The 18,524-nt window shown below is 42.7% G+C and overlaps 1 protein-coding gene across 3 annotated transcripts in view; it reads left to right on the top strand.

Moving 5' to 3' along the window:
- The window catches only part of Pir (pirin), a 94,753-nt gene that overhangs the window by 31,961 nt on the left and 44,268 nt on the right, over window positions 1-18,524 (top strand). For all 3 annotated transcript variants that reach the window (XM_042269024.2, XM_042269023.2, XM_006973204.4), the window contains one exon: window positions 1,387-1,593. In XM_042269024.2, coding sequence (XP_042124958.1) covers window positions 1,387-1,593 — 207 coding nt within the window. The remainder of the gene's footprint in view (window positions 1-1,386; window positions 1,594-18,524) is intronic.

The following is an 18,524-nucleotide window of genomic DNA, read 5'->3' on the forward strand; positions in this document are numbered from 1 at the left end:
ATGCCAAATGTAATCTAAATGTCTTAGTGTTTTCTGTCTTCTGTGCAATAATTCTGAAGTTTATCTAGAGGATTCCCAGTGGGACTAAGTCCCAGGCCTCCACAGCTGGGGCTTGCTCATGAACACTCCTCTTTGGCTCTCTCCTTTGCCCTTCTCACCCTTCCCTCCTCCCTCCGTTTTGCTTCCTGTATCACCTTTCAAATAAACAACCTGTATGTAGGTCCCTGATTCAGTGTCTTCTATGGGTGAGTCCAAACTAAGACAAGCAGGAAATGGATGTATCATGTTCTAACCCTGCATCCTCAGAGTCTGAGGCTAGTGCCTAGAGGAGGCCTCCCATATGTTCTCAAACATGTAAACAAACACTTGAAAAATCTGCCCAACAGCCAGAGACAACTGTTTCTTTCAGTAGTAAGGGCTCCATTACTGTAATTGTACGCCATTGTACAAGCTTGCCATTTCCAGGGTAGTGGATGCTGAGGGCTTTCCCATGTCTATTTAGTCTCACATATATATTCTACAGTGTTGTGTGATATTTTGTTTGTGTTCTGACAAATAAAGCTTGCCTGGATATCAGAGGGTGGAGCTAGCCACTAGTTAACCATTAACCATAGAGAGGTCTGGAGAGCTGTACAGACAGGAGACCAGAAGTAATAAGGCTGGGCAGAGACAGGAAGTGATAAGGTGAGGTGGAGACAGGATCGCGGCCCTTTTGGTCGGAGGATTTGGAGAGGTAAGAAGTGACTGGGGTTGCTCCTTTGCTTCTCTGATTTTTCAGCTTTTACCCTGTTATCTGACTACCTGGTTTTTATTGGTAAGGCTAATTAGGATCACCCTTCACTCCAGCTGATGGGCAATGTTATCCGTTGATGGCTCATTGCTGCATTCCTCCCTAGGAACTGTACTCTGTGGCAGGAAATTGACTTTCTCAAGGTTGTGCTTCCTACTCAGGAGCAGTCCTATGATAACTCTTGGCTGATTTCAGGAAAATTCTGAAGATTTAGCCCAACTGCACATCTCCCTGTTGGGTTGGCTAGGCCTGTAATGCAACTGCATTGCTGACTGCCCTTTTCCTTGCCTAGTACTGTTTCTTACCCTTCTTAAGTTAAATCACACCCTAGTACTATCTGGCTGTAACTCCTTATCTTGGAGCTCAACATGAAACTCGATCATCACAGAAAGGAGTCTTTCCAATTCTGATGCTTTAATTCAAAAACTAGGAAGGCTTTGGAAATGGGAAAGAGCCCCAGGACCTTGGTTATTTCTTGAGATGCCCAGGCACTCTGACCACAGCTCCTGTTGGATGTACCACAGCATTGTACTTGTTGCATGCACAGACTTGTTAGGGGCTGTGTTACATTTAGCCTCTTGTTCTGGTGTTTGCAGTGGATGACTGCAGGCCGGGGCATTCTGCATGCCGAGATGCCCTGCTCAGAGGAGCCAGCCCATGGCTTACAGCTGTGGGTGAATCTGAGACGCTCAGAAAAGATGGTGGAGCCTCAATACCAGGAACTGAAAAGTGAAGAGATCCCAAAACCCACCAAGGATGGTGTGACAGTCGCTGTCATTTCAGGAGAAGCCTTGGGGATAAAGGTAAGTCATGCCTATTGCGTGTCTCTGGAACATGAGATGTATGGTGACATCAGGGAGGCTCTAGCTTCATTGTCAGCTCTCAGTTTATCATCGTATGTGTCCCAGTGGATGGACTTGCTTCAGAGGTATCAGGATAAGAGAAACCTAAGGGAACCCAGAAATGGTTTGTTTTGTGCAAACTCATAGAGTTGGAATACATGCAAGAAACTATGCTCATATGAAGAGTTTGATTGAAAAGAAGTTTTCTAGGTATATCTTAATGCATGTGCAGATTTACTCTAATTCCTATTATTTTTAAGTCCACTCTAATCATGCAAAGTCATTGCTTTTATGATGCAACCAAAAACCAGGATCAGTGTCACCCCAGATTCATGCAAATAATTTATGCCCCACTTAGTAAGCAAGGAAAGCACAGGGCAACATTGCAGGCTTTTAAGACCAAATTAGCTGTTGGGACTGGAGAGATGGCTCAGCAGTTAAGAGTACTTACTGCTCTTGCAGAGGACCTGAGTTTGGTTCTCAGCACCCACATTGAAACACAACCACCTATAACTCCAGCCCCAGAGCTTCTGACCCCTCTTCTGGCCTTCATGGGTACCCACTCCTACGTGCAGACACACACATATATAAAAAAATAAAATTTTTTTTTGTTTTAGTTTTTCAAGACAGGGTTTCTCTGTATAACAGCCCTGGCTGTCCTGGACCTCACTCTGTAGACCAGGCTGGCCTCAAGCTCACAGAGATCCGCCTGCGTCTGCCTCCTGAGTGCTGGGATTAAAAGCATGTGCTACCACCGCCCGGCTAAAAATAAAATCTTAAAGAATAAATCAAAATTCGCCGTTCATTTAACTTATATGGGACATGCTTTGTATGTTTTAACTGAGACTTAACTGAGACTTGGGTTTGGGTCTTACTTAATTACTGTTTGGGTTAGGGTCTTACTTTTTAATGAAATAAAAATCAATTTATGAAGTAGGTATGACAGGTATTATAGTAATTGCCCACTGGAACAATTTTCTGGGAGGGCTAAGGAGCCACACAGCAGCCAGTCTGTGGTAATGGTGAGCTTGGTCACAGAACCTGGTAGGTGGGGTGCCTAGAAGCTGACCCTGAGATGCAGATTCCTGTGCACAAAGTTTTAAAGGAAGTGCTCCTAGGGAAACAGTAAAGAGAATCTGGATGAAGTAGGAAGGATGCTAAGCAGTGTCACTGTCTTGGGCATAGATCGGAAGAGAGGCTTTAACCAGACTCCATTGGGGACTCTTCAGGATCAGCATGTCACAGGCAAGACAGCAGGGTTTTCATGCTCCCTCATCAAACAGTCATTCATTTGGCCTTTGATTCTTGAGTGGAGGGTAAAAATAGCAAAGGGAATCTGTTAAGGGGCCTGGAGATGTGGCACCTGGCAATAAGAACATCAGAATATTGTAAAGTACTTTGCTATTCTCCCAGTGAGCAACTAGCACTTGAGACGATTTTAACTAGTACCTTAAGTGTTCTAGTTTCCTCTCTGTTGCTGTGGTAAAGACACTCTGACCAAAAGCAACTTAAAGAAAGAGATGGGTTTATTTCAGGTCACAGGTCACAGTTCATCACTGAGGGAAATCAGGAAAGGAAATCAAGCAGGAACCTAATGCAAAAACTGTGGAGGAACACTGTTTGCTGGCTTCCTCTGGGGCATGCTTCGCTAGCTTCTCTGCACAGCACAGGACCACCTTTCCAGAGAATGGTGCTGGCTACGGTGGGCTGCCCTACTTTATCAATTACCAATCAAGACGATCTCCCACACACATGCCCATGGACCAATGGGATCCAGGCGATTCCTCAGTTGAGCTTCCCTTCTTGGATGACACTAGGCTGTGTCAAGTTGATGATGAGAGCTTACTATGACATTTGGTAAATTTTCATCATTTTATGTATGTGTGAGAATAATGGCTTGTCAGTGGCTATTGAATAATAATCACCCAATGTCACACATTGCATAATTATCAGGTGGGCTTGGATTGTAGCCTGGGACTCACTATTTTTTCTTTAGCCTTCATTGAAACCACAGTTCTAGATTTAAAGCACACACCAGTATATGTTTGCTTTTATTTGTGCCTCAGGTGCACACAGAAATAATCGAAGGAAAAAATAAAAAGCAGTGTTTGCTCACAGGTACGCACATGTGACTGCTGTTCACCATCCTCTAGTGTGCTTGGAAATGGCCTTTCTTCGGGTTTCTGTGACTGATTTGTTTCTATTCATCAAACATGGAGCCTTCCCTTTTCAGCTTTTTTGAAATTTCCCCACCTTCATTCTGCCGAGGAGAGTTAAGACCTCGTGAGGTCTTCTGATGAAAGGCCAGAGAACATCACTAAGGTGCACCAGACAAGCCCACAAGTGAAATTGCCAACCCTTCTCATTATTTTCTCTGTTACCTGTTTCCAGGACTCTCACGTTCTAGAGGCATGCATTCAAGGGACACTGAGGTGGATGTTGAAGGGTAGGAGACTCCCTCTCCACTTCAACCAAAGCTCAAGACCTTGCTTGAGTCTATTAGAATTGTCTGGGAGATTCCATTTAGAATACAGGTGTGACACCAGGCAACTGTAATCCCAGCACTGAGTAGGCTGGCACAGGAGGATCTTGAGTTTGAGACCAGTCTGGGATACATAGTGAGACCCTGTCTAACCCTCTATCCCCAAACAATTTGTCTGTCGGGAGCAAAAAGGAGAAATCAAACTGGTGAATTAATAAATAAGCAAAGCCTGCAATATCATAAATTCATAGAGTTTGCAATGGTGTTTCATTTACAGAAAACACAGGGAACTTCTGAGGCTGGAGTCAGTTCCAGTTATAGGCATTTTAAAGCACACCTAGCAGACCATGTGATGTTGCAATTGCAGCCAAGGCTTAGAGGCCAGAAGTAATGTTTTAACTTAGTGAAATGATGTCTTGGTAGCTGCTGGCCTCACTTATTTCCTTTTGTTGAGTAAAATTTCTGAAGCAAATTGTATTTTCCAAAGTAAATGATTAGTCTTTATTTTGAGGGCATTTTAATGAGGATCCATTGGAACCTTGAGCAGCCTTGAGTTTCTAGAAGCACTGTGGATCCATGGACCCACAGTGGATTCTGGAGACTCTGGAGACCGGCAGAGTAGGCAGCAAGGCGCCTCATCATGCACTAGCTGTGTGGACTGCGTGGTGTTAAGGAAATGGCTTGATTTCTCTTTGACTCAGTTTTGTAACTACTACATAGGTGGTAGCTGTTGATATTATGTTGATTGTTTTATGTCAACTTGGGTAGAAATGGGGTGGAGATTTATGTATGTCACCAATGCCAAAGAGAGTGTTTTGCAATTTGGAAAAGGTAGTTAATCTGCTTTGAAGGACGGTCACCAGGGAGAGTCATTGCAGAAATGAGAACTGTTGGCTGTTTCTTTGTGGGTCTGCTAAGGGACCGAGTTTTGCACATCACAGCACTGGATATCCTCTCACCAATGAATGATTCAGCCTGAAGTGATCTAGAGCTACCATAAAGAGGCACTAAAGATAGTTTTGCATCAGCAACATTATTTGGGGCTAGAGAGATGGCTCAGTGTACTGCTGTTACAGAGCAACTGTGTTTGGTTCCCAGTACCCACATCAGGTGGTTCATAACTGCCTGTAACTCTAGCTCCAGGGGATCAGGTGCCTTCTCCTGGTTTCCGAGGGCACATGCTCTTACATGCACATGTCCCCATGCACACACACATATACAAAGTTAAAATTAAAAAAGAAGATAATTTTAAGTTAGATTACAAAGTGATACGAAGAATATACCTTACAAAAGATTGATCTACTTTTAATCAACATAGGCTCACCAACAACTTCTGCCATAGGTAAACTTTCTGCAAAATGGATTTGGTGACTACTGCAATGCAGTTGACTAATATTGATATGGATTGCCTGACAGGTTTGGACAAAGTAAAGATTGTGGTGTAACAGATCTGCAGTGAAGTCTGAGATTACACAGTTCTAAGAGGCTTCTGAGTGCTTCTCTGCTGTTGCCCAGGAACCACTCTAGTTTATGTAATGGGCATGACATCCAGGCCAGGGGAATATACTCATCCTTAGGAAGTTTGATTTGGCTCTTGTAGATAATGTTAAATAGTTCAATCCAGTGACTTCTAGCAAATCCTGCTTAATTATTCTAGACATGAGTACTTATATCTGCAAAAAAGGGGGTGAAGAGTGCCAATGTAAGATGCTATAAGCCTTACAATTAGCAAAGCCATCTTTTTAATGTGCCCAAAGGTAACTCTGTCACTTTTTCCCAGGGTGTCTGTGTCTAATCATTTACACAGACCTTGAAATGCCATAGCCAATTCTGAGCAAGAGTCTGCCAGGACAACACAGTCTAGAGTAAATGTTGAAACGGGAGAGAAGAAAAATGGGATAGTTTGAATAGTTTCTGTCACTTTTGAAAGGACACAATTGCATGTTTGCTTCATGAGAGTATGCAGTTTTCCAAACCCCATTCCATCCTTATCAGTCAGCCAATCCACTGTATTTATTGCCAGCTCCTTTTGGAACACAATGCTGCCCCCCACCCAATGCCTCTCTTTGACTCCTGCTGCTCTACATTCCGTTATGTCAAAAACAAGCCTTAAGGAAGTCAAAGAAAGACAATCTGGAGCCAGGTGGCCAGAGTTCAAGGTTAGCTTCACTACTGAAACACGTTGGAGAAATTATTTAAGCTAGCTGAACCTCAGTTTTCTAATCTGTAAAATGGAGATGGCCATGGTAACCACATTAGAGGGTTTTTAGGAGGAGTAAATTGATTATATACACCCCTCCCCGTGTGTGTGTGTGTGTGTGTGTGTGTGTGTGTGTGTGTGTGTGTGTGTGTGTTGGCAAAGAGTAAGTCCTATATGGAAGTCCTATGTGGTCCTATATATGCTATTTTCATGCCCTTTCTAAAACCATAGATAATGTCATGTGGCCTACAGATACAACATAAAGAGTCTTCTTTTGGATGGGCAAACTTATGTAATCATGGGCTGGATGACTCCATTTTAAAAAGCCCAGTTACCAAAGGAATTTGCCATATATCTAAAGTAATCCACTTCACTCATTTTGCATTCTACCTGTGTCCCCATTCAGAGGAAATTTGATTTCTTGGATCTCTTCCCGTGCCTTTGCCATGGAGCTCTTCCCTTCCCTTTGCCTACCTGAGCTTGCTTTTGTCCCCTTAGTGATGTGGGCAGTGTTGCTCATCCATGGACAGCTGCCCTTTCCTTCCCAAACTCAAAAGAATGAGTCCACCAAGTAGCGTTTTAAAAATGATTACATGTGGAAGGTGGGTAGCATATGCACAACCCTTTTTTTTTGCCTTTAATTATTCCAGCGAGTTTATGGGGCAAGCCTGAGAGATGCTGTCTTGATGCAAGACTTAAGTGGGGCAGTGGGTTTCTGACAAAGGGAGCCCCAGAGAACAAGCTCCAGCTGGTCTAGAGAGCAAGCAAAAGAAAGCTTGCTCAGGAAGTAATCCTGTCTCTCCAAGGCCACTTTGGTCATTTGTTTTATAAAGCAGAGCTCTGTGAAAGCTTTAGCAAATCTGTGACTATAGATGTGTAGGTATTGAGCAAACATTGCCATGGGATGCAAAGAGGTAGATAAACTTTAGACTGAACTCCATTTTTTTTTAAAAGATGGAAGCGTTTACATATTTAGAATGCCAAGTTAAACTGGAAAAGGGTGGGGGGAATGAACAGGAACAAATGAACAACCTAAAATTGGCATGAAGATAATCAGCGACATAACAGAACAGAGAAGAACATCGACTTTTTAAGGACCTTTTTTTTTGTCAATATCTTAGGAGTGAAGATTTTCAGTGCAAGAAAAATGGATACAAATGTAAACAAGCTAAGAAAATAATATACTATCCAATGTCAAATTAAGTATTAAATAGATACTTATTTAAAAGGTAAATATCCACTTTTGAGCAGTTTCTGGGAACCTAGTATGATTTAATAATTTTAGTAATCCAAGACTTATTTTATTTATTTATTTTGATTTTTTTTCGAGACAGGGTTTCTCTGTGTAGTCCTAGCCATCCTGGAACTCACTCTGTAGACCAGGCTGGCCTCAAACTCACTGAGATCTGTCTGCCTCTGTCTCCCGAGTGCTGGGACTAAAGGCATACGACACCTCTACCTGGTCTGTTATTTTAAGGTTGATTTTTATTTTTAATTATGTGTATGCATGTGTGTCTGTGCAGAAGTGTGTGCATGTGAGTGTAGGGGCCCATGGAGGCCAGAAAAGTATATTGGATTCTCTGGAGCTGGAGTTACAGGAAATTTTAAGTTGCCCAACATGGGTGCTGTGAACCGAACTTGGGTTCTCTGCAAGAACAGTACTTCCTCTTGACTGCTGAGGCATCTTTCACTAGCCCTGGTGTTTTCTATTTGTTTTTATCTGTTTGTCCCATTATACAGCCCAAGCTTGTCTCAAACTTTCCATTCTTCTACCTCGGGTGCCATGAGTGACCGCACCTGGCCTGGCTTCACTAATCTCAATCAATCAATCAATGAATCAACCAAAGCCCCATCCACTGCACTGGAACTGTATTTCAGAGCACTCTACCATATTACTAGCTCCTCAAGGCATTTAATAATGCAAATTTTCTCTCCCTTTGCTAATCCCATTTTTGTTAGTTTTTATTTACAATGATTTTACTTTTAGGATCTAACTTAATTAGATGGTATGAGAATGACTTTAAAATGTTACCTTAAATAATCACAACCACTATATTGAATTCTGGTTCAGTTTCTCTTCTGAAAGAAGTATATTGTAATGGGGAGATGGGGCAAGAGATGAAAGGAATTATTATAATGGGGCCGAGAGCTTCCTGGTACTCTGTTGACACAGAGGAAGTGAGGTAACATGTTACTAGGGAGAAAAAAATATTGAAATGTGCTATAGAAAATGGCGTTTAGAAGGTCAATGTTTTCTTCAGCTTGCTACTGCTCATCAAGGGCAAACCCAGAATCCTCCCCTTTGGTTCAATCCTCCCAGCTGTCACCACTAGAAGCATCTTGCCTTCTGTACAGATCCACACATCTGTCCTAGCTTCACATCTCAGGGAAGTTTCTGACATTTTATTTACATCTCCCATTTCTCCAGGATCTCTATTCTTTCAGTAATTCGGTACCTGCGGTGTATACTTTGTTTTCGTACCTTAGCTATAAGATGTGAATGAGATTAAACCACTAGCCTCAAAAAAAAAAAAGGCTCAGTTTAGGGTGGAGAAGGAAGCCAGCAATATCAGAAGTATAATATGACATGGGAAAACAATAAAAAGGCCATATATAAAAATTGATCTCTGTGAGGTAGACGCCAGCGAGTTCCAGGAGAGTCATAGCTACTCAGAGAAACCCTGTCTCAAAAACAAACAAACAAACAACCCCCCCCAAAAGCACCAAACAAATAAAGAAGTTTCATGATTAGTCAGAGACAGGAGGATGAATTCTGCTTAGGTGGGTAGAGGAAGAGAGTGACGGAAACAGAAGGGATAGGGGTTGTGTCTTATAGTGGTTTCTATAAAAAGCTTAGATCTGGCCCGGGGAGATAACTCAGTAGGTTAAGTGCTTGCAGTTCAAGCATGAGGGCCCAAATCCAGTCCGAAACGAAACCCCACATGAAAATGCTGGGTATAGTGCTACATTCCTGAAATGCCAGAACTGGAAGGTGGAAACACGCTGATCCCTGGATCTCACTGGCGAGCCAGCCTAGTCTACTTGGCAAACCTTGAGTTCTAGTGAGCGATTTTGTCTCAAGAGACAAGGTAGATGATATCTGAGGAGGAATCAGGCCCGAGGTTGACCTCTGGCCTCCAGAAGCACACATTTGCATGTGCACCTCCCACGTGTGTGCCCGTGTGCAAACACAAAAAATAAACAGTGGGAGCTAAGAGAGTAAAAGAGAGTAAAGTGGAAACGACTTAGAATGGTAATCGGGGCTACCTAGGCAACCAGGTGTTGGTGGAGTTGTGAAAGGGCAAGAGGAGATGATTTGAAATATTGGAATGAAGGGAAATTCACAAGGAAGTTTGACTTTGTGTTGTTTCTGAGGCTGACATTAATTGTATATATGGTTCTGTATCCTGTTCTCCCGGTGTTCTATATGGTTGGGAGAATGATCTATGATGGCTGTGCTTTTGGTTTTGAATGAGTGAGTTTATTAAGTATATTGCAAATAGATAGAACGATAGATGGATGGATGGATGGATGGATGGATGGATAGTATCTTAGTTAGGGTTTCTATTGCTGTGATGAAACACCATGACCATAAATCAAGTTGTGGAGGAAAGGGTTTATTTGGCTTACACTTCCACATTGTTGTTCACCTGAAGGAAGTCAAGATAGGAATTCAAAAAGGGCAGGAACCTGGAGGCAGGAGCTGATGCAGAGGCCATGGAGGGGTGCTGCTTACTGGCTTGCTTCCCCTGGCTTGCTCAGCCTGCTTTCTTATAGAACCCAGGACCACCAGCCCAGGGATGGCACCACCCACAATGGGCGGGGCCCTCCCCCATTGATCACTAATTGAGAAAATGTCTTACAGCTGGATCTTATGGAGGCATTTCCTCAGCTGAGACCCCTCCCTCTCTGATGACTATAGTGTGTCAAGTTGACTCACAAAACCAGCCAGTACAGACAGACAGACAGATAGATAGATAGATAGATAGATAGATAGATAGATAGATAGATAGATAGATAGATTAGATAGCAAGCAAAACATCATCAAATTGATTGATTGGGTAGTCAAAGCATCCAGCAGACATTGAGTGTGGAAAGCCCCATTGAGAGAGACAGTCAGCTGGAGCTCTCCATAGAGTCCCAGACAGTGCAATGTCTCCTTAGATGAAGTTTCTGAGTAAAAGAACAAATAGCAACACAGAGCTAATTCATCAGTTTGGGTGCTTGCAAAATCCGCTACAACCTGATTGGATTCTGGATTGAATTTTCTCTCCATGGATGAGGCCCTCATGGTTGAATTTTTGGCTTCTCTTCCCCACTGCAGACATTTTTGTACCATGGAATAAACAATAGTAAGCTCTGTTGGAGATCATTTAACTCCGAATTCTTCTCGAGGACACAGTGATTTTAATACCTTTAGTGGCTTGCTGTTCCCCTCTCCCCATCACAGAGCCAGTGGGCCAGCCTGACTCAAGAGGGGGCAGTATTGGAGGACACGTGACCTAACATGCTTGGATCTGAAGTTGGGGAGAGACAGCCCCACTTCCCAGGTTCTCACTGGCCTCAAACACTACATGACAATTTACCATTACAATACATGTCACACTCAGCGTTTCTTTAAACAGCTGGCCTTGAGGTTCAGGTATATGTGCTCCTCAGCATCTCTGTATAGTCCTATTTCATTTCTGATACCACGAAGCTATTTTTTTTTCTGTAGGAGTGGCTCAAAACAGGCTAGGTGATTCCTGCTGATTCTCAGCCTCATTCCACAGAAAAGTGAACACTTGGCTTTGATTTGGTGTTGAGAATAGGCAAAATTAGACTGCTAGTATTTTTAGTAAATAAGAGGACACCAAAGAAATGCACCCAACAACTTCAAAGAACTTGACCTATGGTAGGCAGCCATAGTTGGCACATCATTTGGAGTTAGGAATGTTCAAATAAACAATGGTCAAGATCTGTTCAAATCAGTTGTACAAAAGGTTACTCTTGCCCAGGGCAGCCCACTCACCCCAGAAATACCATTGTTGGTGTGCACTATGGATGCCAGATGTTCTTATTTCTTCAAGATGCCCCCGCTGACCTAATCACCTAGGAAGTACATTCCACCGGTGTTGACAAGCTCTGTTCTGCAAGAAACAGAAGAATAGATAGGTGCATTTAAAGCCAGAAGTTACATTCTGTACCATTCATATATCCTTGGCCTGACTGGTGAGGATTATAAAGTTGCAAGGAAATTTGGGCTAAAAGCCTAATGAATGCTATAAAAAATGAGGATATCACCTTTCATAAAGGCAAGTGGATGTGTTAGCATACCATTGTGCTCATTCCTATGGCTGTCAAGGTTTGGATTTTTAGGATGTAATAAGACTTTCCTAAGGAACATATTAAATATTTTTCAACTACAGCCAAAAATACAAGGCAGCTTCAAAAAGTTGTCTTCAGGCTCCTGTATGATGCATTAAAAGCTGAGGTGTATGCTACTATATAAAGCTAAGTGAATAGCTATAAACCAGCACTTCATTTTCATCAGAGTGCTTTATTAATTGATTGGCAGATAAACTAAATGTGATTAGTGAAATTCAGTGCCAGATAGAATGCTGTTTACTTGAAGCATTAGACTTTAATGATACATTGTTTATACCTTAATCAGTCTTAAAAAATAATTTACTACTATGGATAGAGAATAAGCACTTCAAATGTTTTAAAATTCCAACTCAAATGTGCTGTAAAGCATTGAAATTGTTCTGTATTTTTAAGAAGAAGAGCATGGTGTGGTCGTAAAACCACAGGGAATCCTTTTCAGCATCTACTGCAGATCCAGAGGCATTCTTTTATCTTTGAAAAATGAGATGAGAAAAAAAAGAACACACCTGCCATTTCTGGAAGGTCTTCCACAATCATCCATGGGAAATGAAAAAGGATTCCCCAGCAAAACCTACCATTAGCTCACCTGAGCTCAGCTAACATGTACTCTGGGCCACCTGCATAAGACTTGGGAAGGAAAGGTGACAAAATCGAGGAGCTGGAAAGGCAGGAAGGGCCAGACATATCGCTGCTGAGATGAGCGCACTGTGATGGGCTTGCAGACTTGTGAGTCATGAGTCCCTGGGAAGGCACAGAAGGGGGCTCAGGGCAATGTCAGGGTCAGGCAAGGCAGGACTAAGTCTAAAAGAGAGAACTGACCTGCCAGACAAGTATGGGAAGGGCTGGGGAGGGCTCAGGTGGTCAAGTGCTTGCTGTGCAAGCCTGAGGACCTGAGTTTGAGCTCCCGGTACTCAAAACAGACCAACCCGGCATGGGGCTGGAGATGGGGCTTAGCAGTTAAGAGTGCATTCTTCTCTTGCACAGGTTCGGTTCCCAGAACCCATTTGGGGCGGCTCACAACCCTTGTAAGTCCAGCTCCAGGGACATTGCACAACTCCTCTCCCCAGTAAAAATGGATCTTCAAGAGAAATGCACCTGTAATCCCAGCACTGAGAAGGTGGAGGCAGGAGGATCCATGGGATTTGCTGTGTCACCCAGTCTAGCTGGATTATTGAGCTCTAGTTTCATTGAGACCCTCGTCTCACAAAATAAGGTGGGGAGCAGTTAAGGAAGACACCCAGTGTTGACCTCTGGCCTCTACCGGCATGTTTAGACATCCACACTGTCACAAACCTGGAAGCATACACATATGAAGACACACACACACACACACACACACACACACACACACACACACACACCATACTTTCATTCATACACAAGAAGGATGGGGACAGTACAGTTAAGGATGCTTCTGTGCCACATGTGAGACAGTGTTCAGCTAATGTTCAGAATACACATGTGTTGTCCTAAGCATGAAAAAGGGTTAAGTTAGAATCGTTTGCATGTAAAACTTCCTGGCAATTTACTTTCATGTGTATGATAGTCTTTCATGTTGAGAGTATAGCTATTCCACATGGGGTACAGCATACATTGATGGATGGCTACCTTGTCCAGGATCATTGAGGAAGAGAACGATGAAAACTTTGCCTTTCTCTTGAAATGTTAAAAAAAAACACACAAAAAAACCTTGTCTCTTTCCATGTAGACAGTGGATTAACATTATGATGTTCATAAGTTTTCTTTTTTCTTGGACCAACTATAAATAGTAACTCAAGAGATTTCAGTGTTTCTTTTTAAAAGAAGGCAATCTGAGGTCCACAGCCAGGCTCCTTTCTCTACAGTCTTCAAACACACGAGTCTGGTTAGTTTTCTTCTCATCTTTAGTCTCTGACGTGAATGTTGGCTTCATCATCCTGACCTCCTTCCATGACTCTCTAATTACAAATAAGTGTTCCACAAGAAAGAGGAAGAATTGGGGTATGAAAAGGAGGAAGAAAAATAACCAGCTATTTCTCTGCTTTTCCACCATTTTGGTACCAGCTTTTCTTTTCTTCTTTTCTGTTCTCTTCTCCCCTTGCCCTCTCTTCCCCTCCCCCTCTCTTTCTTTCGTTTTGAGGCAGAGGCTTCTGTACTGTACTTGAACTCCCCACACAACCAAGGACAACCTCAAGCTCCTGATCCCCCCACCAGTATCCACCATTGTACCCAGTTTTATGCTATGCTGGAGTTGTGTTCTTGCTAGGCACTCTATCAACTGAGCCACATCTCCAGTCCCTTAGGGGGTCTTACAGACTGTCTCACTCCATCCTCATCAGTGGGCTTCCTGCCAATTATGTCTTTCTGGATGCCTTCCTCCCCCAGTTAACCTCCCTTCATGGCAGTGGCATATCTGCCTGTCAGAAATCAGTACTTGCCAACATCACTTTCTATCATGAGAGACTTTGAATGTCTTGGACTAACTAACAAAACTTGGCTGAGACACTGATTTCAGGCCATCTGGTACTCATCAGTCTCAAAGAGGGTTTGAGCAAGAGTTTCTGGTGAGCATCACTAGATACTTGCATTGGTTGTAGCTGACAGTCTTTGTCAGCCGGGTGAAAGAAGTGCGTTGAAGAGGGCCTGGGACTGATAGACATCAAATAGAGGGCTGCAAAGACCCTTGGTTTCTTTCCCTTCTCCGTGTAGAATGACTTAAGACAGACTGTGAAGGTGACCGGATGGGGATGCGAACACCATCCTCTTTTCCAGTCAAATGTTTATAAGACTGTATGGCTGGAACCCAAGACTTTGGGGGCTTTAATACTTCCCCTCCTCCACTGATCATAACCAAATAATACAGGACAAGAGGTTCTCATTGATTGATGGGAATCATGTACCCGAGGGTTATGGACTGTGATCTCTGACCAGTTCCATCCCATACAATCAAGGAGGGAGAGAGGGAGGAAGGAAAGAAGAGAGAAGAGGTAAAGGGAGAAAGAATGAGAATTCATGCCTGCTTTATGAGGTTGGTGTAGATGACCACCCGTTTTGGTGGCTGGATGGATTCTAGGGAGCCTAACACACGTGGAAAATTGGATTGTCGCATTATCAAAACTATACCTAGAATTACAGAGCCAACCTGCCAATGGCATGGTAGATGCAAAAGAGTGTGGACTGTGTGTTCAGACCTCCCTTCTGCCATTTTAGTATCTTTGTAACCCAGGAAAGATTATTTTAAATGATTTTTCTGCCTCTATTTCATCATTTGCCAAATGGAAATACTATTACATAGTCCCCGAGTTATTTGACTGTAGCAGAAGAGTGTACTTACTGATGATTGCCTTTCTCTGTGTCTTTCTGCTCCCACATTCCTTATCACAAGGCCTTACATTGTGACCGACGTTATTGACAAAAAGCTCTAGAACTTCTTGCCAACTGAAATGAAAATGGCTAGGAACCTTCATGCACTTATAAAGCAAAGCACCAAAGGTCTAAACCAAAGCTCATAATGAAAGTAGCCTACAACTTAGAAATTTCCGAATTTTTAAACCCTTACCAAGAAGCTACTTGCATTTGATGGCTGCTAGAAAGGGAAAATCTATTTATTCCAGTTGATTGGCAGGCCCTGTGCCCAGGAGTAGTTGGCTAACACAACAGGGATGCTTCCATATGTGTGTGTGTGTGTGTGTGTGTGTGTGTGTGTGTGTGTGTATGTGTGTGTGTGTGTGTGTGTGCTTTTTTGGTCTGTGCTATTGGGGTTTTTGTTTTGTTTGTTTTGATTTTGATTTTTTCTTTTTGATATATAGAAAAGAACATGATGGAGTTGGGTGGATAGGGAGGTTGGAGAGGATCTAGGAGGAGTTAGGGAAGGGAAAAGAATATGATCAAAATAGACTTATGAAAAACTTTTTTAAAGAAAAAAAGACTTGGCAAATAATGTTAAATTATCAGCCACCTCTCCACTTTTAAGAATGTCATATCAAATTTAATATTCAAGTAATATATTATACATGAATGTCCTTACTCTTTGAATCTCTTCTTGATAATTAAAAAAATCACATGTAAATGCTTCTTATCATAAGCAATGCTACAATAACTAACCCAGTAATAAATCCTTTTTCTGAGGTGTAAATTTTTACTTGGGACATTTTATTACAAACTCATCATAATCTCAAGGGATATGAGCATTTTACTACTCAGTACAGTCTGCCACATTTCGTGTGCTCAAAAGCTGTAAGTGGCTAAGTGGCAATTGTATTGGACAGTGTTCTGACTACTTTAGGTTGTCAACTCTTTTGATCTTATTTAACTTACGTTCTTTGGGAAAAAGAGATGTAAGCAAGTCTGATGTGTACTTTGTCCTAGTTGTCTTTCTGTTTCTGTGATAAAACATCATGGGGAAGTTGGGGAAGGAAGGGTTATTTCAGCTTATGTGTCCCAGTCACAGTCCATCACCAAGGGAAGTCAAGGCATGAACTCAGGGTAAGAACCTGAAGGCAGGAACTGAAGAAAAGACCATAAAGGAACACCACTTACTGGTTTGCTCTGCAGAATCACATTCAGCTACCTTTCCTGTACCTCTCAGGACTACCTGCCCAATGTTGGCACTGCCCACAGTGGGCTGAGTCCTCCCACACCAATCTTTAATCAAGAAAATTCTCCACAGACTTGCCTACAGCCCAGTCTAATGGAGGCATCTTCTCAAGTAAGATCTGTCTTCCAAAATGACTCTAGTTTGTTTGAAGTTTACAAAAACAGAAACAATACAACACAAAACAAAAAAACAAAACCCCCAAAACCTAACCAGTACACACTTCCAGGGCAGTATGTGTAAGGAAGAAAGGAAATGAGACATACACACAACTATATGAAATGCCTATTTAAAAACTGTCTCAGGACTTTCCAAATGAGGGAGAACAAAAAAATTGATCTGTTGTCCACACCTTCCAACCATTTTTTTGGTCAGCGTTAGGCCTGTTGGGGAATGGGGATTCTTTGCTCTTCTGGTCTGTATTCCCTAGCCCCTTTAGGTACCTTCTGGAGAGACTGCAAACCGCTTCTTGTGGTTTAGCTCTTCACCGAAGTCTTAGTGTGGAAGGATCCAGACCCTCAATAGGTTAGTCAGGTGAAGGAGTTGCTGTGGCCTCCACCACTGCAGGGACAATTGAGGTTATCAGAACTTAGTGGTCAGTGGCGGGGGGGGGGGGCTGAAGGGGTGGATGGCACCAGTGACAACACTGTAGGGCAGCAACCAATGACCCAGAGGAGGCACATGAGGTGTCCAGTCATTCTGTCCACATGACAGAGGATTCTGACAGATTAGCAGCGTGCCCAGGGTTGCATATGTAGTGGGTAACAGACTGGGAATTCGAACTAGGTGGTCTCGTGTAAGAGGCTGACCATGAGCTTACTATGGGTCCTTACCCATTCAGCACATCCCAGTACTAGTCAAAATCTTAGTTAGCACACCTTAGCTGCTATGGAAGCTTTAAAGATAACCTAAGAGGAGAGGTGAATGTTGAGGGTTCAGAAAAAAACTCTTGACCCATGTGGATCTGTGCTAAGTAACCAAAAACTTCCTACTTCCCTAGAATTCATGAACAGCTCCCTACCCTGACCTAGAAATATAATAACCTCTTCCGCAAGGTTCCATCTATTCAGCATATTTGGTCAGTGTTTTTCAGATTCTGTGTGATGTTGTGGAACAGCAGAAAATTTAAGCTCTATATTTGATATTTCTTGGAAACCATTAAAACGCTTATTCCACTTTGAATGGGTTGGTGTGGTAAGGGTGGGGATCTGGTGATTGATCAAGAAGAGGCATCTTCATGACAGGCAGCAACACAAAGAATCTACTGGGGAAGTGCTTGGGCCAGGTTGCATTGGGAGGGAACTCCCTCCCAGCTGAAAATCTTCCAGGGAGAGTGTGGCACGAGGCCATCACCCAGAAGGGAAATAGAACAAGAGACTTCCTGGGTAAGTGAGGAAAAACAGAAAGGGGACTTAGGTGGGTAAATGATGTCACTCTGCAGTTGGGTAGAGCATTTAGATCTGAAGTTCTACAGCAGTTTGGGGCTTTTAGAACTAGAGGTTCTAAAAGGGTTGTTGGGCTCCCTTTGGACAGCAGATACTGGACATAGTTGTGCTGCACATAAAATAGGTAGGTTCCAGATGGCTGCCAATGCTTATTCAGAACACCTTTTGAAGCTATTTGACATTTCAGAACTTGAGTTTGGCACAAGTAGATGTTGGTGTTAGCTTGCTGTGGGGAGGTAAACAACATGGGAGGTCCTTTTAACCTAATGTACAGGGGGCCGTTGCTGCCCTATTTTTGTGATAGCCAAATAGGAACATTTCCATTCATTCAGCTACCCCATTGTTGTAATAGAGTGTTAGAGAATGTGAATGAACTCCTTATGGCAGCAAATCTAAAATTCCTGATCTAGTTTGATGCTTCTCAAAGCCAGCCAAGTCCTATTCTAATCATCTTCTTCTGGCCTCTTCATTGAATCCAAATGCCAGGCAGAAATAAACCCATGAAATCAGTTCTCAAATTTCATTACTTTGTGGATGACAAAGCTGTAATCCAGCCAGGCACAAAGTGTTCCCCAAGATCACATAGCTCGTTGCAAAAAAAAGGGCTTGACCCCAAATCAAGGTTCCTGAATTTTGCCTCATTTTATGTGAACATTACCCTCCCTGTCACATCATTCAACCCTTGTGTATGAATTTGTTGGCATGACTCTACTTTGAACTAAGTTTCATGGAACAAAGCTTAAAACTGACCATCCCTTTCTTTCATTACCAGAATGGTACCTTTCAGCAGATATCTGCACACGCACCCACTCCTGTCTGTGTGTG

This window comes from Peromyscus maniculatus, chromosome X (assembly GCF_049852395.1).
Source record: "Peromyscus maniculatus bairdii isolate BWxNUB_F1_BW_parent chromosome X, HU_Pman_BW_mat_3.1, whole genome shotgun sequence".
NCBI classification, from domain to species: domain Eukaryota; kingdom Metazoa; phylum Chordata; class Mammalia; order Rodentia; family Cricetidae; genus Peromyscus; species Peromyscus maniculatus.